This window comes from Callorhinchus milii, unplaced genomic scaffold (genome assembly GCF_018977255.1).
Source record: "Callorhinchus milii isolate IMCB2004 unplaced genomic scaffold, IMCB_Cmil_1.0 Scaffold7, whole genome shotgun sequence".
Lineage (NCBI taxonomy): Eukaryota > Metazoa > Chordata > Chondrichthyes > Chimaeriformes > Callorhinchidae > Callorhinchus > Callorhinchus milii.
The window spans coordinates 17,499,678-17,526,377 of NW_024704748.1; the positions used below are offsets into that span (position 1 = coordinate 17,499,678).

Sequence of the window (26,700 nt, forward strand, 5' to 3'; positions counted from 1 at the left end):
TATTTTTAACAATAACAGTTGCTACTATGTAACAGGATATCCCGTAGCTTAGTACATTTTAAGCAATTTGCTTAAAGCGTGACTGATCAATGTGATATGAAAATAGTGATTGATTCAACACTTCACCACCCATATCCTTGTCAGTACAAAACTCACCCCCATCAATCGAGTCATTGCCCGACTCCTTGTCACAGAATAGATTGATTACCAAGATCCTCCCACCCATCCACAATTGACTTCATGCACTACCACCTCCTCACTTCTCCAACCTGCTCACACCCCACTTTTCTACCTGTATCCTTCGCTTCGGCTTTCTGCACCTCCCTCGGCCCCTCCACTTCACCATCATCTGAAGACATCCACAGCTGAAGAATTTCCTCTTTGATCACACTTACAGTCATGCCTACTGCTCGGCATCAAACCACACAATTGTTAAGCGACGCAGGGACACTACCCCTTGTGACGGGTGCTATAGAAATGTTGTAGTGTTTCTAATATTGGAATCAGCAAATTTGGATTAATGTTAGAGAAAATATTTTGAAAAATGTAACAGTAACTGGAATTCTGAATAATTTTGTATGTTGACTACTGTTATAATAATTATTAATACTGTTAGAAGTTTTTTGCAATTAAAGTGTGAACGTTTCAGAAAATGATGATTACATGTCATTTGATAGCTTCTGAAGGAACATGGAAAATCTTCAAAGCTGCCCCACCAAGTTATAGATCCTACAAATTCTTTTAATGGGCTTCCTAGTTACTTTCCTTGAAATGATGCATATGCCAGTTTGCAATACTGACTTACAGTACTTTATAGTACTTGCCAATTGCTGTCTACTGTGTCCTTCAAAGTTAAATGTTGGCACATAATGCATACACTTTAACATGGTGTTTCAATTTGAAGATTTTTTTTAACTCAGTATCACACAGATTGATACTTCATAACAGATTCATAATAGATTCATGTTCAAGTAATTGATGGTTCTATTATATAAAATAAGCTAAAGCAGCAACAAAACTACTTTTGGATCTAAAATGTTAAAATCTCCTTATGATACAATCCAAGCCAAATGTGGATGTCATTTGTACTAGTCTGCGAAATCGAGACTATATTGGAAAATAGTAGAATTGACTTCAGTCTTTCTTTAGACCATCTTCAGTTTGGTAGGCTTGTAGATAATGAGCTGATTTACTGTTTTAAAATATTTAAAAATATTCTAATACTACAGAAGTAATTTTGTTGGGATTGATAATGTTTCTGACAGTTTTTTGCGATTTGCAAAAAAAAAAAAAGGCAAATCAGCTACCACTTTCTATTGGTTTACAAAACTACTGCAAAAAAACATTAACTAAGCTATTAAAGTATGATCTGATTATAGCTGTGCTGGAGTTTCTGGTCACTTAGGGGAGGGAAATATCAGTGGAGAGTATGTTTCATTCAAAGCATGCGCACAACTTCAAAGTAGATTACATCCTGATAAAACGGGACACAATTTCTCCTAACCGCTGTGATGACTATTTCAGTGTGTTTTTTTAATGAGTCATAAGTATTGATTTTGTTGCTGAGCCAAGAGACTCTGTGGTTGCATTTCAGAGTACATGTAATGAAATTTAGAATTATTCTGGGGCCACTCATGTGCACTACAAGAAATCCTCTGGGAACAGTGGGAATCAGAAATGTTTTTTGTTTCAGCTTCACATTTTGGTTGCATTTCAAATGGCCTGTCGGGTGCCTGTTTTGCTGTTATCTATAGCTCTTTACAGTTTGATCCTTAAAATCCATTTGTTAATATTCATGTTTTATTATTACTGGGCTTGCTATTGACCAACCCCACTGCCCATTGAAATGCAGCATTGGAAAGCTTTGCACTATTACAAGTTTTAATGGCTACCAACCAAATCCTGTTATTGTATTATGCTAATTTCTGCTATGTGCCGATGATTGATGCAGAAATCTTCACAAAAAATGCTTTTACAATTAGAGCAATAATTGCTATATTTATGAGTTTGTCAAGTTAGAACATTGCATTGTTTATAATTTACTAATAGATAACTGACACAAGCATACCCCTTATTCTTTGGCCTTTTTAACACTGGATATTAAGTGCGGGAGGAAGGTGATTCTGTACTTCCAAAGTATCAGTATTTTGTAAAGATATTGTTTATTATGGTGCTGTAAAATCTGATCCAACGTCAAGCAGAGTTCAGTTGAAATCTGCAAAAGGTTTCTTCATATGTTTAGAGACAGATGAAAACAATTAATTCTTTCTCCCTTCAGGCAGAGATAATATTAAGAGGTTCCAAAACTGACTTTACGACTATTCAATTCAGTTTTTCCAGTGCGAGTTGCAGCACTTTGTTCACTAGTTTGCTGAACCTCCAGCAATAGAACTGTAACTTTCAATTAAACAGTGTTATTAGCTTTAACACCAGCATTTATCTCAAAGCAAATCAAACATACAGGAACAGTGTCCTGTATTCTCAAAGAAGTTTTAGTTTTAAAAACGTTAACATTTATGTTTCTCAATTGTGGCACTGTTTTTCTTTAAATGTGTATGAGCGTAACTGCAACAAACAGTGCCTTTTCTACCACACTGACTTGCACATTTTATAAATCTAGGGATGCATGTTATAAGTGCTCTATAGTGCTTGCTGAATGTTATACACCATCAGTTTTTACTTGAGAAGGTTTCAAGCCAGACTGTGAAGATAAACATCTTGTGAACAAGATGAGCCATTAGCAGACTGCTTCAACCTGTCATTCTAGGGATTTCTTGACACTTCCCAGTGAGAATGTAAATATGCAATTCAAAATCCACTGTGAAAGCTTCTCCATAGCTAATGATGCAATGCTTCTATTGGAAAGGTGTTGATAGACCTCACCCTCGTGCCAACTAACTTAGAACAGGCCTAGAGACAAATCCGTATTTGATATACCCATGCTCTTGGTGTTCTTTGTGCTATTCAAGCTTCTATCTCTAATCACTACATTCTGCTATTTAGATTTGTCCAGAATATTGAAGGCATGTGAACCTAAAGGTATATAAAGCGCCATGTCCTGAACTACAATATTATAATTTGCAAGAAGTGTATAATCCTAATATACTATATATTGCAAAAAGTGTATAATCCTGTAAACCTCAGAGAACAAACTGGTATTTTAAGAAGCGTGAACTATTCATCCAAAGTAGGTAAATGTGCATTCAACAACAATAAAATTACATTTATGTAGCGCCTTTCACGTTGGGAGGACATCCCAAGGCGTGAAATACATTCCGGGAATGTATTATGGTCTAAAAATAGCATATATACAATAATAGATTCTAAAACTAAAAAAAACTTAATAAGCTAAATGGTTGATATAATATTTAGCATAATTAAGCAACATCTGTTTCAATTAATTGGTACTAGCTACTTTAATTTTGTAGGGTATGTTAATGATAGATGTGCATTGGAGAGTTGGACCTACTTTCATTGTAACAGCCCACTCACTACTATTACATAGTCTGTATTTGCACAGTGATAAATGATGAACATGGCATATCTGATTTATTCTCCGAGCAGGCCTGAATACAGGAAGACAACACTTGTATTTATTTTAAATTTCTGCACTGCAAATTAGTAAAAAGTCCTTAATTACAAGTGGGGGGTGGGGGAGACATTATACTATACCACTGTTTTACTACAGTCATTTTTAAATACCCATGGCAATAATCCCTCTTGTCTTGAAAAAATCCAATCTGAAGAACACGGTCAATGTTAAATAAATTACCAACGAGGAATTAGAAAATTCATATTAAAGTAATTGTGTGTTGAATATTTCATTATTATGGTGTAACAAAGGTGGAGAACAGAAAGAAAATATGACAAACCGACATAGACAGGGAAAGTGGTTTGTATATCAATGAAATAGATTTTTCCCCTATAAAGTGGGACTGCACGGTGTAGTTAAATCACTCAGACTAAGTAGACAGAATCTAGGTCAGTCATGCCAGTATCCACTCTGTGCTCTGTTAAAATACAAGTCATTTGGGACATACTGGGAATTATTCATGGCAAGATGGAATGTTCTTTAGTAGTAAGCAGAGTTCAGAAAAGATAAACAGTATAGTCAACTAGTTAGAATAAAAATAATCCTTGCATTTGATATAGTGCTTTTCATGTCTTCTGGCCTTCTCAAAGTGCTTCACAGAAGGCACTGTAAAGTGAATTGATTGTATTTGTGGTCGAAGCACAGCAGTGTCCCACAAACAGTTGTGGATTGAAGTGACCAATTTATTATTGTTTTTTTTTCTTGAGGGATTACTATCAGGCGTGTGGAGTAAAGAAACTTGCCCAAGGTTTCACCCTGCTGAGAATTGAACCCAGGTCCCTCGCTTGCGAGGCAAGTGCTCTAACCATTGAGCTACAAGAATCCCAGCTTCAGCTAGATTTTAGTTTTAGCTACAACTTTAGCTAGTGTTCCTTTTCCCTCTGGAAGGTATGGTAACTATGCCGGATTATAGGACTGTTGTAACTGGAGGATGTAAGTGAATCTTTCCACAGTGAACATTTCCTACATAAAGCATTGGGGGGAAGGGCAGAGTATGCAACATCTGGGAGTTACATGACCAGGATAACTTTACCTTGGTGATTATCTTAAACTGCATTAGCAGCCCCAAGATATGATGTAACTGAAGACTCTGTAATGAATAGAACACTGCATTATTAATAATAATCCTTACATTTGGTATATTGCCTTTCACATCAGTAAGATGTCCCAATGTGTTTCATAGGTTATACTGTAAAATATGTTTTGGGGGCGCATGCAGCAGCCAATTCTGCACACAGCAATGTCTCACAAACAGCCATGAAATGAATGACCAATTTTATCTGGGGAATTGAAAGAAACTTCCTTTCCTTTTCATGTAGTGCTATAGGATCTTTAAAATCTCTCCAAACAGGCAGAGAGGGGCAGATGGGGATTCGGTTTAATGTCTCATATAAAGGATAGCACTTAAATAATAATAATCCTTGCATTTGATATAGCGCTTTTTACATCAGGAGGACGTCCCAAAGCGCTTCACAGAACACACTAAAGTGAATTGACTATATTTGTGGGCGAACGCGGCAGCCAATTGCGCACAGCAATGTCCCACAAACAGTCGTAGATTGAAAATGACCAATTTATTATTGTTTTTGGTTTTGGAGGGATTATTATTTGGCGTGTGGAGTAAGGAAACTTGCCCCAGGTTTCACCCTGTGTGGAATTGAACTCAGGTCTCTCACTTGCAAAGCGAGTACTCTAACCACTGAGCTACAGGACTCCACTTTCTACAATACAGCACACCCCCAGCACTGCATTGGAGTGTTATCTTAGACTATATGAGTTCCAGCTCCTGATGTTTGGTTTGGGCCACAACCTCCTGACTTCGAAGCAAGTGTTACCAATCGAGCCAACCTGTCACAATGTATATATGTTACTTCAGGGAACAGTAAATGTAATCATCAATGTTAGGAAAAATAATACTTATATTTGATCCTTTGTTTTATAGTTGATTTGCAACATTATTATTATCTAACTTCTTATATTAAAATGGAAGCTTCTCACAAGGGGATTAATGGATTCAAATCCAGTGTTTTTTATACTTTTTTTAATAAGGGATACTGCAGAACATTTTATATTTGTAGAAAATAATAATAATATGATATTCCAGATATTTGATGTAGTCTTTCACACTGGGAGGGCATCTTACTGTGCTTCACAGAATTTACACTAAAGTGTAATAATAATAATCCCTCCAAAGCAAAACAATAATAAATTGGTCATTTTCAATCCACGACTTTGTGGGACACTGCTGTGCGCAATTGGCTGTTGAGTTTCGCCCACAAATATACGGTCAATTCACTTTACAGTCTATTCTGTGAGGCGCTTTGAGACGTCGAGAAGACGTGAAAAGCGCTCTATCAAATGCAAGGATTATTATTATTTATTATTGTAAATTGTGTATTTTGTATGAGAACACTTCAGCCAATTTGCATACCGCTAGAAAGTAGCTGGTCTTCTAAACAGAGGAATCTTACATGAGATAATGGGGAGTATTAAACTTCCATCTCTTCCTGTAATACATATTACATGTAAACACACAAAAGAGCTAAATACAAAATAAATAAATTCTTCTTTAGAAAATTAACATCACACATTCTGGGAGGAAATACAACAACAAGATTACATTTGTATAGCGCCTTTCACGTCGGGGGGACATCCCAAGGCGCTGGACTGAGTACAGCATTTCAGACCCAAGCTGAGGTCGGGGGGGAGGGGCAGGGGGGTGGCCGATGGCATGGTCGAAGAAGAGGGTCTTGAGGCGGGACTTGAAGAAGGCTAAGGAGGGGAGCGAGGCATTTATATATACATATATTTGTATATACACTTATAAAGAACAGCTAATTTATTCCACTTCAAAACAGGTTCTTAATAACCCAGTTGTTATCTGATGTCTGAGCACGGTGCATTAAGGACTTTTCAGCACAATCTACTCTACAATTGTATCAATGTGATTTGAAAATAATGGACCCATTTCTAGAGCTCAGAGATATCATTTCATTGATGTGAACATAAGTGGACGTGTTCTGATGACATCAGTGAAAGGGATCTCTATGGAACATTTCAGTGGGCAGCTTTGGCTGAGCTGGGCTTCATTGTTTTCTAGAACAATCTGGTACTTTTTTTTTAGAAAAAGCATGATTTGTTGTGCCAGACATTTTTCATGGTCAATTTCTGTAGTTTATATTTTTGAAGGAGTTCATATGAGCAATGTCAGTGCTGAAAAATGGAAGGTTATACTGCTCTTGATTCGACTGAGTATTTTATTACTTTCATTATTTAGGCTGCTCATTTTGAGACCCCACTCGTGACATCATTGTATGGTTTTGCACTGGTATCATTTAAGAACCGTTCTGCACGTGAATTCTTAAAACACATGCACAGAATTCTGCTACTGCTATTCAAAGGTGGTGAGATGTTTAACTTTAGAGAATGTACAATGGTGCTGTGGTGCTTTCTGTGACCAGCTGGCTGCATTGGTGCTGTATAAATCTGAAAGATTTAGACAAATGGCTGACCTTGTGCTAGTTATACTCCAACCAGTGCAAAATTGGGCCATTTTTGACCTGATAGCAAATCTTGGAATGACACCAGTTTGGCTTTAGTTAGTTAGACTGCAATATTTTGCATGGCTGTAATGTCGAAACCACATTGCAGTGAAACAAGACGTGTGGTTGTAACTGCCTGATTAAAGTGCACCTCTTCTGATCCCGTCTGTATCTAATTTGCATTACAGTAATTCCATGCGTTGCAGAAGACGAGGTTCCTGCTTATGTGCTGAGCACGTTTGCTGATGAAAGTTATTTTCCGTAAAAAAAGCTCTTAACCTCTAAAAATGAAGTAACTTGCTTCTTAAGAAAACGCAGAAATGTTAAGTAGTAAAACTTTATTAAATATAACAGTGAATCAGAAAGTACAAAATATTTTGCCAGCTATGTGATTGATAAACTATTGGCACAAAGTATCAAAAGCATTTGCCAAGAAGTACACTTTAAGAACATACAAAAACTTAGTGTTTACAGTTGGCTCAGCAACATTAGATTGAAAGTTTTAGCCTAATGTAAAGGTTACTCAATAACCTTAAACTATCAGGACTTATCTTAATGTTACTAGTCTTTACTTTTTACTATATACAAATAATCACCATACAGAAAAAAATGTGCTAAATAACTAAAAATGCAAAGTGTCATTATTTACAAAGTACAAATTATAATATGAATGTGTCAGTATAAATATCTTGCTGATAAGATTCATACACTGAAAATATTAAGCAATGTGTCCTTGTGAAAAACAACCACTTTGGAACAAACATTTCAGTAAATAATAACTACAATCAAACAAATAATCTCATAAGTGCCCATTTAATCACATGTACGGAAACCAACAAAAATAATATATCCTGATTTCACAATACTTATTATGACCATAATACTCTTTTTAAAGCTAGACCAGATGTGACCATGGTATAACATTGACAAACATATGTGGTTAAGTACTGAAGTTTTAATGTGTTGTTAAAATGAAAAGGCACAGCTAGTTCTTGATTTAGCAGTGTGGTTGCCAAAAAGCCATATGTAATACTGAAGCATCAGTTAAACATGTTTAGTGTAGAACTGAAAAGAAATTATTGCAACCAAATGTTAAGTTCTCGGAAAGCAAATGTTTGAATAAGTTTAAAAAAGACTTTCTTTGGAAGTATTGCCTATGTTTAATTTACTTAGCATGAGAGCACTTTTAAACACAAAGTGACATTTTCCAAGCTCTAAATGAAAAACAAAAGGCTGCCATTGATTGGAGGCCAAACCCAGAAGTTAAATAAAAAGCCAGAACTGCATTTCAGCACAAATCTTATTATGTTTCACTGACAGCTGCAGAGACAAAAGAGATAGACTGGAGGGCTTTTATTACAAAAGAGATCAACTGGATGGGTTTTATTACAAAAGCTACAAAATGGCAACAAATGCCACGTTGATGTCGATTTTTTGATGTTGTTATCCATCTTCACTTTAATTCTTTTTAAAATCTGCTTTGTTTACATTAGAGATTTAGATTCAAATATTGTGAAGGATTGATTAGCTACAACTATATGCACAACCACAGAAAGAGCCCCAGCAGCTATGCTTTAGTAACATTTAACACAAGATAGGCATGATTCAGCCAAGATCTAAATGTAAAATTTTTACCATCTTTTTCTGGAATATAGCAATTGCAGACAACAGCTAGCATATCATGTGCTTGCATTTTATATACAAAGCAAGAAACAAATAATCAGCTTGTATAATTAGTAGCTGCTTATGGCAGTGGGCTTAAAACTTTGCCATGACGCCATTTAAGTTATTTAACTATATCCAGAAAGAAATTTAATTTGAATATTTACATTTACTTTGAAGTATTAATAAAGCTGAGTTAAGTGTTTCTTGAATTACAGTCATTTTACCCTTTGTAAACAATTATTGTTTTATCATTGTGAATGACAAGCTCCTAACAATAACGTAGATGGCAGACATACCAAATACATAGGAATCAGTGGAAAACAATGGTGCACTATTACATAGTGTAGAAATTAATCACCACATGGGATCTACAGAAGGATTCAAAAGAATCCAAACAGACATTTACAAGTTCAGATGGACTTCCTGTAGTTATTATGTCTATCCTGCTCTGGAGTAAGCACACAATAAGTACACATCCATCATTTTAGACTACTGAAAACAACCCCCCACCACCAAAAATAAAATAAAGCTGAAACTAAAACTGAACTACAATTGTATAAATTAAGGATGTAGCTATGTAAACTTTTGTAGTGAATATTTACAGTCAATTTAATGTGTTGATGCTGCAATCGTGATAGTGTTGTGATGCAGTCATTATTATATACAGAAAAATTGTCATTACTATGCATTGAATGCACTAAAGTCAAATGATATATAACATCACCAAATAAGTGCAAAAGGTTTACAAACCAATTATGTGTAGCTTGTGATTATTTAAAGACTTTTACTATGCATTGTGGAATGTCCGACTGTTGCTATACCTTCAGAATTCAGTTCTGCTTTCAGGCAGCAACATTAAAAAGTAAGGAAATTATAGTTTTGTGCTAGGGTGTACAGAAGACACCTGAGAGGAGGAATATGCAGCTTGTGGGTTCAAAGCAGCTAGAGGATAGAGACTGTGATGCAAAAGATCTCCATATGAAGCAGCTACTGGTGTTGCAGCTGCAGACAAATGTCTATAGAGCTGTGGATTTGTGCCAGAAGCAAGGATCTGTCTCTGCATTGCTGGTATCATAAAGGAATGGATAGCAAGTGGTTGCATGAGAGGTGACAGCACTGCCTGGTTTTTCAAGTACTGTAAGGGATGAGCGTATCCAGCTGGAAACCGTGAACCTAGACCATCACACATATCTTGGACCTGAGACACAAAAGCTCCAGGATACAATCCTGGGAAAATAGGAGTTGGCATTGGGAACTTGTGGCCTTCTAATATACTGCCAGAGGGCAACATTTTACTGCATTCACCCTCTAGGTCAGATGCTTTTTCTTTCAGAGCCTTGTCTTTTGATGAAAGTAACGGTGATACTGCTCGTAACTTTCTCTCAGGGCTTTCATTGTTACCATTATCGAAATCCTCACGATTCCTTTTGATAGGTTTGGTGGTCCCGATAATTTGCGAACTACCTTTGGAACTCATTATTGGTCTGACCACTTCTTCCAACTTTCCAGAAAGCTGCACAGTTTGTTCACTGGTTTTCTTATTGGTTGAGATTGTCATTGGAGGAACACGGCAAGACTTAGGTTTGCAGTCACTGTTTGATACTAGTCTACTTGCTGATGTGTGTTTATTTTCTGGGTGTATTGATAAATAAGGGGTATTGTTTACGAAGTTCTTAGATATTGTTTTCTTCAGCTTCGGAAGACTCAAGTCAGTTGGCTGGTCATCAGTGGGAGGTTTCAGTTGGCATCTCTTTTCTTGTTGATGCAAAGTTGAAAGATAATTTAAATACATCTTTTCCTGGTTTTTATGTTGTACAAATGAGGAACTCTTATCTTTTTGGATATTGCTAAGATATTTTGATGTTTGATCATTATTAAGGTGGTGTTCTGTATGTCTGTAAAGACTGTGCAGATGAGGGGAGGAGTAAAAGTCGGCTAGAAAGCTAGATACATGTGACGGTTGGGGTAATCTTCTCTCACAACTTTCATTGTCCTGAGATTCAGAATAGAATGGGTAGGGAACACTGCTTTTATATGAGTCTAGGGAATTAAAATGATGATTTGAGAGATAACCAGACTCTGAATCTGACAATTTATTTAAACCGTCATGTTGAAATGCTTCACTTGAAGATTTTCTCTCATCAGTATGTCTTTTCTGAAAACTATGTGCATGCTGAATCACAGAAGGTCTGTTAATGGTCATGGTATCTGATGAAGAGCCTTGTAAAAAATTTGCTTCCGTTGTAACCATTTCCTCTCCACTATCGACAATTTTTTTACTGCTAATTAATGGTGGCGGAGTTCCAAGAGAATAATTATTGGGCAAAGCTCCACTGACCTGTGATAATAACTTTTTCTTGGCCAGTGGTGACATGATCCCAGGGTTTCCTCTGGAGTATACCAATGGCATGTAGCTTGGGGAAGGTTCGTTTTTTACTGAAATAAACTCCTGTTTTTCTGTATTCACTTCTGGAGAAGGATTTGTGGCAATCCTTGCTGTCTGTACCTGTTGCTGTCTATGTGCATTTTGTAACTGGTTGTTCCCAACCTGGGTTTCCAATTCCTCTTTTGGCGATTGATCAACCTTAATGGAGCAGTTTGCAATATATTCTGTTGTTTCACCTGATCCCTGATCGAGACCATTATTTTTAGTTGATACATGGGCATATGTTTCAGCTGTATCAATGTTGGTAGAGTTTTGTTGAAGTTCATCTCCAAGTGTCTCAGTTGCATTTTTTGGTGATTTAATTTCCTGGCAGGTTGTTGTAGTGATTTCCGTTTCTAGACTAGGCTGTCCCTCACTTGCGTTTTGTGTGTTAACATCTCCTGAATGGATTGTGGGGCCTGGAGGCAAAAATAGCTGTTGAGCTTCTTTTTCTTTTGATTTATCATTACTGGCTTTGTTGGTCAAAGAAGCCATTTTTTCTTCAAGTCTGCTTCCTTTCACATCTGGCCCATCTGCTGAGATGTGGCACTGTTGTCCTTCTGTTTCCTTTTGCAACTGGTCCACTGCCATTTCCTGTGTTGAAGCCACACCATGTTTAGGACTATCAATCTCTTGGCTGCCTTCTTTAGCTAAAGTCACCTGATTTAAAAAAAGAAAGAACACAACTGTTAATCTTGGCAAATATCCATATTATAATCTTCACAATAATGACAAATCTGGACTGACATTTGACAATTGCTTCTAATTACATGGGTATCCAGGCTTAGCCAACTGCTGAATTGTAGACCTATTCAAATTCAGCAGATTAAATGTAAAGTGAGACATTTTCATTATACTATACTATTTAACCATTGGCACTTTTACAATAAAGTCATTAAATCGTGGCATTAAAATAATTATATGAACAAGTCTTATATTTGAGATGTATTCAGTATTGAAATTTGAGAGCAGTGCATTACTGGCATTTTTGGGAGATGAGCTTGATCCACCCACAATCTTAGATGCACTGTTGTTAAGAGTTGCCAAGCAGAGGATAACCCTACTCATTAGGTTGGGAAGAGAAAATTGGAAGAGACTATGTCCATGGGTTGTTTCCCAGCGACTAGCTCACAGGGGTTTTGGCAGATTTGGAGTAGTCAGGCTGCCGGATGTGTGTGGCCTTGGCAAACAACAACAACAAAATTAAAAGATTGATTGGTATTTCTGTACTACTTTGTTAGAGCACATGCAAATATAAATTAAGGCTTTCATTGATCAGACATTAAACATTTTTGCTTTCTGTGTCATGTGTATTCTTCTCATTCATTTGCTGCAATAGTCAGGAAGATAACTTTTAATGTTTACCACATTGAACAGCTGTTTTCTTTGTGCCAGGCAGTCTGCTTTTTTTATAATTATGTAATTATTTTATCACCAACTCAATTACAATGGAAAAGTGCATATTTGTTATTCCTCACTCATAAAAACATGATTCCAATGGGTGAGAAGAGACCATCTACCCACCAAAGCCTTTTTTCTTCTATCCTCTTACCCAGTGCATTTTCTTTTTAAGTGACTTATTATTTTTGCCTCTGTTTTCCCACTGTGCAGATTGTTCCAAACGTTTGAAAAAAAGCGTTCTAAATATTCTAAATGCATGTCCCATATTCCTATTTTCCTGGAACTATTCCACTTTTACCAAAATGCTATTTAAGAATTTATATACCTCAATGTCCTCCCCCTTAAACTGCCTTCTTTCTGAACTAGGGATTAAGCTTCTTGAACTTGTATATGTTTTGTTTCATGGTGACCAGAAGTGAACACAGTATATTACTGCAAGTGTGGTTAAAGCAGTGCTTTGTAGAACACCACATAAACCCTGGAGACGTGTGTTCTGTGAAGGCTATATTCTGTTTGCTTTTGAACTGGTTCACCAAATTGTGCTGCCATTGAAATCGATAAGTCAACCATTATTCCCAAGTCCCTTGATTGTAGCAAGTGATTGTGAAGTGTAAACAGTATAAGACATATAGTTTTTTATTAATATCTAATGTAGTGTTAACTGTTTTTGCTAATATAAAACAGTGATTCAAACAGAATCATATCTTCACATAAAATTACAAACTTAAGGATTAATTTTTAAAACACCAAATTATAGTGGGAAATTATCCCAAACTGTTATCTAATCTTAGAGTTAGACGATGGTTACAAACCACCTGAGCTTTGCTCTCTTAATTTATGACTTAATCTGAACCATTTGGTTAGACTCTTGCTTGTGATCCCCTCCAGCTATTCAGCATTCTCAATTTTATTACCCAGAAATACTGCACTCAAATAAGACTAAAACCTTGTTTATCAAACCATACATGAATGATATTAAAATCATCAGAGTTCTTAAAATGTTAAACCTTTTTTTAAAATCCATTCTTATATAGCAAGAGATTATGCATCTTGCAGCAGATAATCTAACTGAAACCGCATAAAACCAGACGTTAAGATTCCTGGCAAGCTTCCCAGCTCTCCTTACAATGTTTTTTTGATCTGTTCAACTAATTTAAATGTTCACTGTAGGAAAGTCTTGCAATGAAAAAAACATCAATGCCTAATAACATGAGCTATTATTATAGAAAGCAAGAAAGGATATGATTCAGGACTCTTTTTAAACAGGAAAAGAACCTGTACTGAGAATAAGATGAGGTTAGGTTAACATTATGATCTTCCACTGGAATAAGTCCCTATTGAATTAACGCATTCATGAAAAATCCTGGAAAAACAAACTACTCTGGTATCTGATTCTGATACTTGGTTTAATGAAACAGAAGCAATATCTGTGGTCAATATACATGCCAAAAAGGAAACTAGTAAAACTCAGTATTTTTTTTAAAAAATAAAACAGTTTACTTGATGATACCACACATTTACTTTTCTTGTAAAACCCTTTTTTTTTCCTGTCACCTGACATAAAACCACATCGAAATACTTGGCAGCTGCAATGGCCGTTGGTGGTAACAGCAGAAAATACAAAGCCAGACAGGAAAGCCATCTAATGAATAAAAGTGAGCATTGATCCATTGTTTTTCTAAAAGATGGCTAGGATTGTGTGTTGCTTGATGTAACAATCTGTGGCCTAACATGACTTTATAAATAACTTCAGATTGATTCCCCCCAAGTGTACTACACCCCTGGTGCAAGTCATTCTCATTCATTAGGTAATGAGAATAGACCAAATTCTAAATAAATTGAATCATCTTAAATTAATACCAACATTATTTCAATAACTACAAAGTAACTAACTAAAACTTTGAATGCAAAAGTTTTAAAATCACATAGTGTTGTGCCAGAGAATCCTAAATTAATTGCACAACATTGCTGTTTATGTGTAACATTTTCCACAGTGATTCGACTGTGCAGAGTGTAATTCAGATTTCTAGCAATATGACTTGTGAGCATAATTATCCCCATTGATACCACTATGTTGAATATTGAACTCTGACCCTAGAGGTCAGAGCAACTCTCTATCTGTATCAGTATTGACTGACAGGCCTTTTTAAGTTTGTTGTCAGTCTGTTGCAACATGCCTTTATTCACTCTAAATGGCAGCATTGTCCAAGGATTTCATTTTCCTCTAAGTAAATTGTCATGATTAGTGGCACATTCAGAGAATCCTCATTTTTAGCTGTAAATCTCAACTGAAATATATCTCTAAATCTAGTTTGTAACTCCAGTTGTACATTTTTCTCCATATATTTTCCATTTCCCTTGAGGCACACACCATTCTGTTACTGCGCTGTGTCAGAGTGTAAATGTCAACTACAGCCTTGAATTTTCCTTAATATCTCCTGATAAAGTCACTTGTGAATCCTTTACCTGGACTGTCTGCATGTGGAATCGCAAAGGGATCACCGATTCTGTTCAGCTGAGGTTCAGTGTACAATACCAGCACACCACCCCACCAGACCGGCACAGGTTTCTACAATACGTCTGTAACAGACTAAAACTGCATTTCATCCCCTTTAGGAGTAGCTTAATTTGTGTAAAATAATTCTTTGCTGAAGAATATTGGAAGCCAAGTATTTCAATGTATTAGGATTCTAAAATACTCAGTGAATGGTAAAAAGATAAAAGCTCCATTAAGATTTGGACAGCAAAATTTATTTTAATGGAGTTTCCTTCTGGAAAATATTGAAGTCTTATTAGTACATTTTTTCCTTTTTGACAAAGGGAAGTGGTTGTTATTAGTACTCTACTGTTTCTGGAACATGTATGTATCCTCTTACTACTACAATAAAGTTACTTGGTCTTCTCAGAATAAAACTGTATCCTTAAAATAGCGGACCCACTTTTGTGAAATCTCAATTTACTTCTTAAGTGCCCATTACTAAAGCGTTGAAGTAAAATCTAAATTATATAATTGAAGAAGAGCAATTCTAAGATTTTGACTTTACATCAGTCTAAGTTTCAAGGACTCTTTCAACCAATTTTAAACGACATAAAAGGGTAGATTTCGGTTAAAATGTGATTATTCCAGTCTTCTCCAGAATATTATTCACATTCTCTTGGGCCTATGAAATTGCATGAAAAATACCAGACAGATGAGCAAACCACAGAAGAGTCAAATGTATTCTGCACTGTTAAATAGTCACCTCCGGAAAAAGCTCTCTCTGGATCTGATATGAATTAACTGAAATTGATACAACATTCACCTCTGTTTAAACAGGAGCTAGTGTTTAACATGAATAAATCCAGACTGATTGATAATGTGTGTGTGTGTGTATGTATACTACATAAATTTGGACACACTAAATATATGTATTACACATATATAGAATCATTCCAGGTGTTGCCCAAGTACATAGCAGTTGGTTTTATTCATATTGTCATGTATTGGATTTAAGCTCTTATTGTGGACAGAGTAAAGAGGTGAGCACTGAATCATATTTAAAGCACAAAGTGGAGGACAGGTAGTTGTCTTATTTTACGTTTGGCAGAAGTGTTCCTCTGTATGTTTGTGGAGAGGGGAGTTCCTTTACATATATGCAGCAGCATGTTTAGCAATTAGTATGTATTGGTACGGCCACTGTTAAAACTAGTTGTTTTACTATTTTTTCAATTTGTGATATAGGGAGGAGGATTGCATACAATTTCAAACAGCTTTATAGGGAAAGAGAAGACTACTTACAATCTGGGAAGAGGGGTGACCTTGGGAAGCATTATGATCTAGTAAATCTAGATTTCCAAAAGGCATTTGACAACAAGAACAAATTATATTTATATAATTCCATGCCCCATGTGAAAGAGTCGTTCTCCAACTGATGTCGCTGGGCATCAAGGTCATGACATTGATATGGCCCAATTTGGGTGAACTGGAATCAGAGGAGATATAGGATAGCTTGATTGGGTGTGCACATCGGCTGATGAATGGCAAATGAAATTCAATACAGATCAAAGCAACGTATTGAATATAGAAAGTAAAAATGGGAAGCACATGTACTCCATGGCTGGGACAGAACTTTTCCCATTCTGCACCAAAACAGTGTGAGGCAGCAAAATACAAGGCAACAGGATGCTGGGCAATATTACCAAGTCAATTGAGTTTAGATCCACATAAGTCATAGTCAAACTGTGCAGCACTCTAGATAAACTGCAGCTAGAATACTGTGTACAGCTCTTGTTGGTGCAACATAAGGAGGCTGTCCAGGCTCTGGAGACAATACATAGGAAACCAACAAGAATTATCTCCAGTATTTGAGAAATAAGGAACAAGCAACTATTAGATAGTTTGGGGCTCTTCAGGCTAGAAAAGAGATATCTCAGCGGGAACCTTATAGTATAAGATTTTAAATGAGGTTGAAAAATAAACCCAGAACAAAACTTTCAGATGTGCCAAAATAGCAGAAAGAGGACACAGGTTCAGGGGTCTTTTCATCCGAATCTCCCTGGCACCATGTGTTGGGTATTCATTAAATACTTGGGGGCGAATAATATATTTGTAATCATGGGATGTCTTGAATATCCATCTGATTGATGGTTGCATGCCACTAGAAGTGTATGTGGCGGGGAGGTGGAGGATCAATGTCCTGTACAAGTCTAGGATGCCTTGTTCAGTGGCCTGAATTTTATAGGCATGAAAAATCAGCTTCAGTAGTACGGTGATGTGAGGGTTATGTTTCAATGGTTTGTGACATTTTCCCTGAAAGTCCACTGGCAAATGAGGAAATGCCTTTGATTTCTGATGGTCTAATTGCTGGATATGCATCTGAATCCTTGGCAACATATTGGAGGGAGGAAACACATTTATTCCCTGATGGTAGTGTTAGCGATTAGTCCAAGACATTGGCAGTTTGTTTCTACAGGAAGCTTGTGTGCCAGATAACATCAATTGACACCTGACATCTGAACTGTGTGAATCCAAAGTTTAAATTCATCAGAACATTCAGGCCCACTAATGAACCTTTGTCAGCTCTTAGCTAAACCACTAGGTGGGAGCATCCCATTAGTTCAAAGAGCAATTATTTGTTGTGCAATTCCTCTGGACCCACACAACCTCCCTCCAACCCTCTGCCCCAGGAATAGCTTCTCATCCATTCATGTTGTCGGAGAATGAAAGACAGAAGGTAATCAGGAGGATCGGATAACTAAATAAACATTCTGCTCTTAGGTGCAGCCTAACTAAATTAAATTACTTCATGTTGTTTGCATGCCATAGACTTTCAAATGAGCTGTTTTGAATTGGAATGATGAAGATTGCTGAAACTATTGCTTCCCCCCAACATTAATTTTGATGAGACCAGGTACTCTTTGAATATTATAAAGTGAAGTTAACCCGAAATCACCAATGCAAAACAAACTCTCACAAAGTTACTTGAAACATGGCATTAGTCCATGGCAATAACAAGTATAAAATTACACAACAGAGACATTTATCAAACTGTGGCACTGTGATGGCGTGGGCAATTGGAGGTAGAGCATGAGGTGTCCTTATATTTCTTTTAATCATTGGGAAGATAAATGGTGAATTAATATTACCATGCAAATATTATTCCATTTCTCAGTACTTTTGTTGTAAAATCAGAATAATCAGTGGAGACTCAGATAACATTTTCACAACTGATGACATAACTTAACAGCTTACGAGTTAAATAGGCTCAAAATCATGAGTTGTTAAAAATCTAATGTTCCATTAAGTAACTTTTATTTCCCACAGCCCTAATCACAGCAACATTCAGCTTTTTTTTCAAGGAACGAAACTCATACTTACTAACAATTTTACTGCACGGACCCGTTAAACAGTTTTAAAGAACAAAAAGGAAATATTACTAACCCCAGAGGAATCCTTGATTTTCTGAGTGGCGTCTTTTTCTTTCTTGCCTTTTCTGTTTTGTTCAATTTTGCGTTTTGTTCCCACCACCTTCATTTTACTTTCACTCTCCTGGGGGCTGTTATCCTGTTTTCGAGGCTTAACTGGCGGTAGAGGCTTGTCTTCTTCTCCTTTTATGTATCTTTCATACGGCAGGATCAGTCTGGAATAACCATGAAACACACTTGTTGATAATGTCCATGCAAATTGCAATAATTATGGCCACCCTTAATATTAGCCTCTTGTGCTTTATTCTAAAACAATGCCAAGTGAAGGAGGTTTACTTCAGAAAAACACATCAGGCTGCGTCGACTAAGCAGAGCTTGTAAAATACTTTACATTCTCTGCGGTTTCCTGGTTCTGCTCACTGGAAGCAAGTGATGGTGAAAATCAATAACTGAGACCACAAGAGGTATTTTGTATGGTTCTTTTCAGCCCTTTTATCGTTTGTGAAGAAAGTAAAATATAATTAAGAAAGGAGATGGGACTGCAGTAAAGTTTTATTTGGTATCCAAGGATTGTCGTGATTAATGTGTCTAACAGGGATTAAAGTTAGACTGAAGCAATTATATATACAATATATATTCATTGCGTTCAAACAGTCAGTCAAAATCTATTTTCTAATCAAACAATGTTATGCGGTTTAATTATAAATAACTGCACATTAAAACAGTATTTCATCTGAAAAAAGCATTAATCTTCTTTTTCTAATTTGTAAAAGCTAAAGATGTCATCCAGTAAATATTTTATTGCTAAGGCACAAAAATTATCAGCTTAGATATTCGCATTCTATGTGCAGAGGGGCATGAACTAGCCTTTACTGGCAGTAAAATGGCAATGTGCCAGCAATAATGCTTCAGTAGAAGACCACAGGGTATATTTATCATTAGATGCCATTAGAAAGAATGTTTAAATATGTTACAGCTGCTAAAACTGGAAAAGGTCTTTCTATGCACTGGAAATGCACACTGATATCAAAATAATGAGGATCAGCCAAATTCCTGGTCCCTGCAGTAATGGTGTAGTAACGTTTATATAATGAATAACACATTAATGCACTGGATAGCAATTTGGCTCACATTATGTTCTATTAAATGCGAATTGCAAAAAACAATATTTCTTACAATGATCTCCCATAGATTAATCCTGTGTGATCTTTTTTACAATGTATGATTATTTAGATTAAACCCTGATGCTCTTTTTTGCACATTTTATTTTGGAAGGAAATCTAATACATTGTTAATGCTAAAAAGGAGACTTCTAAGAACAATGCTAAACCATACAGAACAGCTAAGTGCAGAAATATTCCTTGTGGAACCCAAGGGATGATAGACAAATATGGGAATTAAATAGCGAAAACATCCTTTTGCACAAAGTAATGCAACATATAATTAATGGAATAACATTTATAGCAATGGACAATGCAATAAAACTTGTATTAAATAAGCTGTTAAGTGCTTCCTGTTGCGTTGATTCTGTTTTTTACCCTTTTCTACTGCCATAGGCAGTGCATACAACGCTATTTCTATCCAGTGCACCAGCTATTCATATAAAACATTACCACTCCTGGAAACAATGATGTTATTCTTGCAATATGATGTGATTTAAATGATTTGAGGTCATATAATAAAAATTCCTGTATCGTGTGAACATTCTTATGCTGATCCTAGTCTGGACCAAAATGGAAATTTTAAATTCTGCAAGATGATGCCCAACAAGATTAATGATCTCACATTCTTTCCACTTTCCTATCTATGGAGTTTTTCTGAGAACGACTCCTCCTTTTTCTTTTGAAATACAAAACTATCTTCAAAAACAGATTTGTTTGTTAGCAATTAGGTACTATGGCTACAATTTCCTTTTGAATCTCTTTTAACCGTTCAGCTGGGACTGAAACGTTTAATTTTATTTTATTTTTCACAGAGCTCAGCAGCTGGCAGTGAGACAAGAGTAAAAATACATTTAACACAGCTGGTCAGGGGCCTTCTGCCAACAGCAGGAAATCTAGAATGAAATGTTCCTTGTATCTGGAGAGTCATGACTAAGGTAAAATCAGAATCAAAATACAAGATTTGGTTGTTCCAGGCTATCAATTTTTATCTGAGCCAATCTGTTGCTGCATCTCTGATGCTGGGCAGATCATAAATTTTACCAACAAAACAGGCAAAGGGAAAACTTTCAAGAACATACACTGGGATACCCTGGGGATTTGAGTTTAACTTAAAAAACACAGTCTGTACCACTGGCACTTACTCCATAGACTTCCGTTTACTGTTAATGCGGACGACATGTCGCTATAGTAAGCTTGTAATGGTGCAGGACAATGTACAACATTCAATTTTACAAATTGTTTCCCTATATTCATTACATCCAGTAATGGGATTGAAATTCTATATATATCAAGAGACTTTCAAGAATCTAAATTTGATGTTTGGCTACAGGAAATATCTTAATTTATTTTATTTTGTGAGGAGGGAGGGGATGGGAAGAGGAATGGGCATGCAAAGGTCACTCCAACATTTAAGACAGGACTTGTGTTCAAGCTCAAAGATTAGTTTTGTTCCAGTTTTTTAAGTAAATGTGAATACAATCTTTTGTTAAGCACTTTATCTGGAAACCAGAGGAAACAGTCTAAACACTTACTGGCGGAGATACAATGAAAACAACAGCTGAACACAATTCCCAAACTGTTTATGTTCACTTTGTATTTGCTTCTTTTACATGCAGATTTGAAGAATTTGATATGGTCTAATTTTCCAACCACATTTAGTTGCAAGAAAGCAATGGTCAAATTCTCTTGAGGTGTAAACATTAAATCTGGAATGTTTTCAAGTTATAATATTTCCTTAATATAATTATGTTTTATTTAGTATGGATTTATTCCCGCAATGTACTGATGGAATTTTTTATTAAAAAAAACTTATTTTTCTGGTAAGGCAGTTAACCATGAGAACAGCTGAACAAACATGATATATTACCTCACATAAATAGCTCACACACTCTCATTAAATTCTCCCTAGTCATAAACCTTCTTCAAGCTATTACTCTAAGATTGCTGACATTACACATCATACCATTATTTTGTTTTTCAGATCGTGCAACATTTCAAGAATAGAAGCTGGGATGGTGAAAATGACTGTTTTAGCAGTCCTAGCAACTGTTATTTTCTTACTGTCTAAACTTATTACACAGCAACAGCTGTGTCCTTGTCACATTGCCCTGTAATTCTCTTTTACATTGACATTTCATGAATAGTAACAGTAATAGGCTCTGTGCATATTATGGCAGCTGTAAAATTGGATAGGTATAAATCATTGTTAGCTGTGAAATTAATCAATTCAAACTTGTAAGGTGGTTCACAGAAAAACAGTTCCAAAAACAGAATTGATCAAAATTGATTTGGTTTCTGCCTTTAGTAAGTCATCATTGACATTCACAGGCAGAATCTAGGGCTCATGTCATATGATTTAGGCCAAGAAAACTAATATTGCTGAACTGTAATTTTAATAATAGCAAAGACTAGCAGAATAGTGAAAATGCTGATCTGTAAAAAAAATACACCAGTTGCAAGCTGTAGAGCAATGCAATCTGTAGCTTTACAAAGACAAATAACTCGCCCTTCATGCGGATAGTGTCTCAGATTGATTTGACATTAATGACAAACTCTTTCTAGAGTCAGTAAACTGTAACCTCACAATGTAATTTCAGTATTAGTTACCTGACTCAAGCTGTTTTTCATATATATTGTAGATGTTTAGATTTTGTCAATGAAGACCTGTCTTCCTGGCATCTACTTCTTATCAACTAATTCCATTATGCCCCTGATAAGATACCAAGTGATAAAATACTCCATACCTGCAATGTGATACGCAGTAAAACAGGGAAAACAGAATAGCAGCAGTGGGCAACTGCAATGGAGATTACACACCATGATGGTCAGGAAAGGTAAACAAGCCTGGACTCTACATAATGAAGCTTGAGAACATGTTCAAAGGTTTAAAATACTCTAGGATTTATGCAACTGTGAGAGCTTGGCTTTCATATTTTATTACGTAATCTGAAGCCCACTAGTGTATTGCAGTCCTGTATGTCAATACCAGGCATTGTTTATTCTCTGTATAATTACTGCAATAACTAATCATTACAGGAGTGATTTGAAGATTTTGGTTATTTTTCCAGGAAGTAAGCATGCCACACATGTTTTTGAAAGTGATATTCTATTAAAAGCCTAATTATTCTTAATTTGGATATCAACGTAAAAAATTAAAACAAAGTCTCTAGTTATGAAAGATACTGAAATAAATTGAAAATTCTAATGCTACTTTATTTTTAGATCTTGCATTATTCAGAGTTATATACAGTTTGTATCTTCTCTATGATATGAAACTGTTCATTTTAACATCAAAATATTGGTCTTTCAAACTTAACTCTAGAAAAAGTATTGCAATATCACTGCCCAAACGTCCCACTATATTATAGTGAATTATACTCAGGCTAAATACAGTCATTTAAAAAGAAATATCCAGTTGATGTATCTTTTCAATTCTTAATTTGTTAATTCTTTCACTGACTATAATTTTCTGCTCTCCTCCCCTTAAAGAACAAGCTGATGTGCAGATCCACCCAACCCTTGTCCAATACTTCATCTGTGATCCTTGACAGGTGCCATCAGTAGTCATTGCCATTGTGGGGTGGGTGGAGGGGACATCATTACCAAGCACGATGCTCTCCTCAGCCAAAATCCATGTACCTGCACTTTCTGGCAAGAATCGCTGGAACTTTGGCTGACCTTTTTCTTCCTTAGCCTAGGGCATGAGGCCAATTGTAGCACACTTAGCGCTGCCCTGTCTGAGATCAGCTAATTCAGTACAGACAAGGGATCAAACCCGAGACCTTTCAGGTTTGTATGGTTCAATTTCACTCCTGCTTTAGGAACAATTCTGAAAACTAAGTCTAGAAATATCTTGTTATAGATGCTCGATGGATACAGACATAGAGAAAAGATGCAACACCTACAATTTTAAAAATATATAAATTTAGTTTTGTTAAGATTTATAAATTGAGTCATAAGCATTTAGCAAACATTGTGCAGAGATCAAATATGTCACTGCTTTGGTTACCTACCCTGCAACCTATCCCTTACCAGGACTGGTTTCCTCCTGCAGCCTGCCTCTGACCAAACCTCAAAGCAGCTGAAACCCTTGTCCACCCTTATGTCACTTCCCGCCCGTCACTTGACATTCCAATAAACCTTCTCGCCAGTCTCCCCATTTTCACTATCCACAAAATCCAACTAATTCAGAACTCCACCACCTGAATACTCACACGCTACAAACTCTGTATCCCCATCACACCAGTCCTTGCTAGGCTCCACTGGCTCCCTATCAGCAGAATGGATCGACTTCAAGATTCTCACACTCGTCTACAAATCCCTTCGTGCTCTGGCACCTCCCTACTTCTCTGACCTGCTTACATCCACTCCACAACCTGCCGCCTCTACTTGGCTGGCTCTGGCCTCCTGCTTGTTCATTCGTTCCCTCCGCTCAATCCCTCCACTTTGACCCCTTTGTCCCCATTTTCAAATCATGCTTGAAGACCTTTCTCTTCGACTGTCCCCCCTACCCCCGGCTCAACATCGTGCTCCACCACGGTTAAACTCTCCAAGACACTACCCCAAGGGTAGTGTGCTGTATGAAGGGTGCTGCATGAATGCAGGTTGTTGTTGTTGCAACTCCAAGTTGGTGCTGTGATTATAGCACAAAAAAAGTTTCTAATTGCATTGTGACTTAGATAGAAATGTACAATACCTCAAATTTTAAAACTATTCTGAGTATGCTTTTTATGTTTTTTTCCAAAAATGTTCCAAGGCCAACAAAACACATTTTCCAAAAACTATAAAAAAGTATCAGTTTTTGATTTGAATTCAGCAATACTATTGTGTGTTCCAAAGCTGCTTTCTTCTGATAACTGTGGAAACAATTTCTTGTGAGAATAGAATATCTTGAGATTGAAAATATTACATCAGGCAGCAACCATTGAGAAAGTCTGGTAGAGCTTTTAAGTTCTAAAAAGAATTGACATGTTTGGAAAACTCCACTAATTTTATACATATATATATATTAAAAAAGACAATATGTGATATGAATTGGCATGATGTTAGGTAAAACCAGGCTTAGTCTGGTGCCCAATACAATAATTTTAGTTCCAATAAAACTTTGGAAACCACAGAGATTTTGTCTGTTTTTTGTATTTTGTAAATTGCGTACACCGTTACTTTGATTATTGGCAAAATCAGAGATACATTACTGTAATAAGACCTATTATGTTGACTCTATGCTGGGATACAATTATTGCAATGTAAGCAGTGCTGGAAATCTGTGGTCTGTTATAAATTATTCATTAAAATTATTTATTTGAAGAAAGATGTATTCATCATAAAGAGTTTCAAATACTGAGAAAAACAATTCAGCAATTCAGAAGAATTTCTTGCTGGATTTTCATTGCAGTTCAAAAGGTCAACACAATATAGTGTGGCTGAACATTATGTGAGATAAACACACAGAAACAGATAATAGGTAAATTCTTTGAATTTACAATTTGAATTAGCAGGCATGGTATCCTCCAAAAATGTATTCTCTCACACAGCAGGCCTAAACAAATCTTATTCAGGAAATAGAACCAACTTTATTTCTATAATTTAGAAAGATAGTTGCATGAGAGACATTCATTTAATTCAGTAGAGCTAGTCTCGAGGCCATGTCTCGGAGGTAAAAATATAGTGATGACCTGTGGCATCCTATCTCAAAAGTTTCACAAAAGATCTGCCATGGTTACTAAATCTCAGTAACTATGCCCTAAGGACACTATTATATTTTCTTTTGAAAAAAAATCTAGGACAGGTCTTCCTTGCTTTCATTTAACCTATTAACATGAGATGTTGATGAAAATGTTGATGTTCTACCTTTATTAAAACAAATTGGCACATTGGGATCATCCATCATTTTCTCCAGCTTACACTGAGCAATGTTTCGAATGTTTTAGTCATTTGTTGCTAATTCTCTGACAAAGACTGTTTATTATGTCAGAGTTGGCAAATGTGTTACGATTGCTTCAAGGAAACTCTTTGGTGGTGACACAGTTCAGCAGTTTAAAACAGAAAGTATTAGTTTATTTTGAAATATCATTGATATATGGTCATAAAATGAACACATTTTGTAAGCAAGATAATTTCCTCTTCGTTTACATTTTAGTTAGAGTATTAGAGTGAAATTTGGGTAGTGGAGAAAATCTGAATGGCTTTGCAAATAATATCCTCTATGACCCCAATATTTCTGTTATTTTTCCACCATGTTAATTATTCTTGCCATAGACAAGGGATATGCAAGGATATAAACAACCTTGCATTTTGAAAGAATAATAATTCTAATAATAATCCTTACATGCTTTTCATGTTGGGAGAAAATCTTAAAGTGCTTCATAGGATACACTGAAAAGTGTAATGACTGTATTTTGTAAGCGGATGTCTGGGAATATTTTATTGAAGAATTTAAGATTATGAAGTGCAGATAGGGCTTCCGTTTTTCAGGGTTTAATAATTGAATATTTTAGGGTTTATTTTTAGGAATTTTAGAGTATTTATAAATTGTTTTTTTGTTACTGTAATGAGAACACAAGCCTGGGCACACGGAAGGGAGAGAGGTGCCCTAATTCATATGCAATGCCTCCCTCCTCTCAAATGCTTCACCAGAGGCACCTGTGCACATGGAGGAGAGCGAGCGAGAGAGGCGGAAAGCGATGCATTCGCAGATCAGATCGGCGCCAAGAGTGAGCGTTAGAGAAAACCTCACCTTGGAGTTGAGTTGCCATTTCTGGTGTTGTTCCAGTGTTTATTTGATTACATATTTTTGTATCAAAGGTGTTTTATCGGTTTTATCTCAGTTAAAATCAAAAACCAGAAGCCATATAGATAAATTGAGCCCTTCCCTTTTTAAAAAAAAACTCAACATATAGGGAAGGTGATCAAATTTGTATCACACTACCTACCCCAAGCAGTGGGTATGTGAAATGGATTACTAGAAAGGTGGTGGAAATGGATTGGGCCAGCAAATTCAAGGGAGCT

At 36.2% G+C, this 26,700-nt stretch overlaps 1 protein-coding gene across 1 annotated transcript in view; it reads right to left on the reverse strand.

Annotated features, from left to right (window-relative positions):
* Nucleotides 1-7,457: 7,457 nt before the first annotated feature.
* The window catches only part of arid5b (AT-rich interaction domain 5B), an 88,273-nt gene continuing 69,030 nt past the window's right edge, over nucleotides 7,458-26,700 (reverse strand). The window contains exons 9-10 of the mRNA XM_042336686.1: nucleotides 18,546-18,744; nucleotides 7,458-11,884 (exon numbers count right to left, since the gene is read on the reverse strand). Of these exons, the coding sequence (XP_042192620.1) occupies nucleotides 9,671-11,884; nucleotides 18,546-18,744 (2,413 nt within the window). The 3' untranslated portion in view covers nucleotides 7,458-9,670. The remainder of the gene's footprint in view (nucleotides 11,885-18,545; nucleotides 18,745-26,700) is intronic.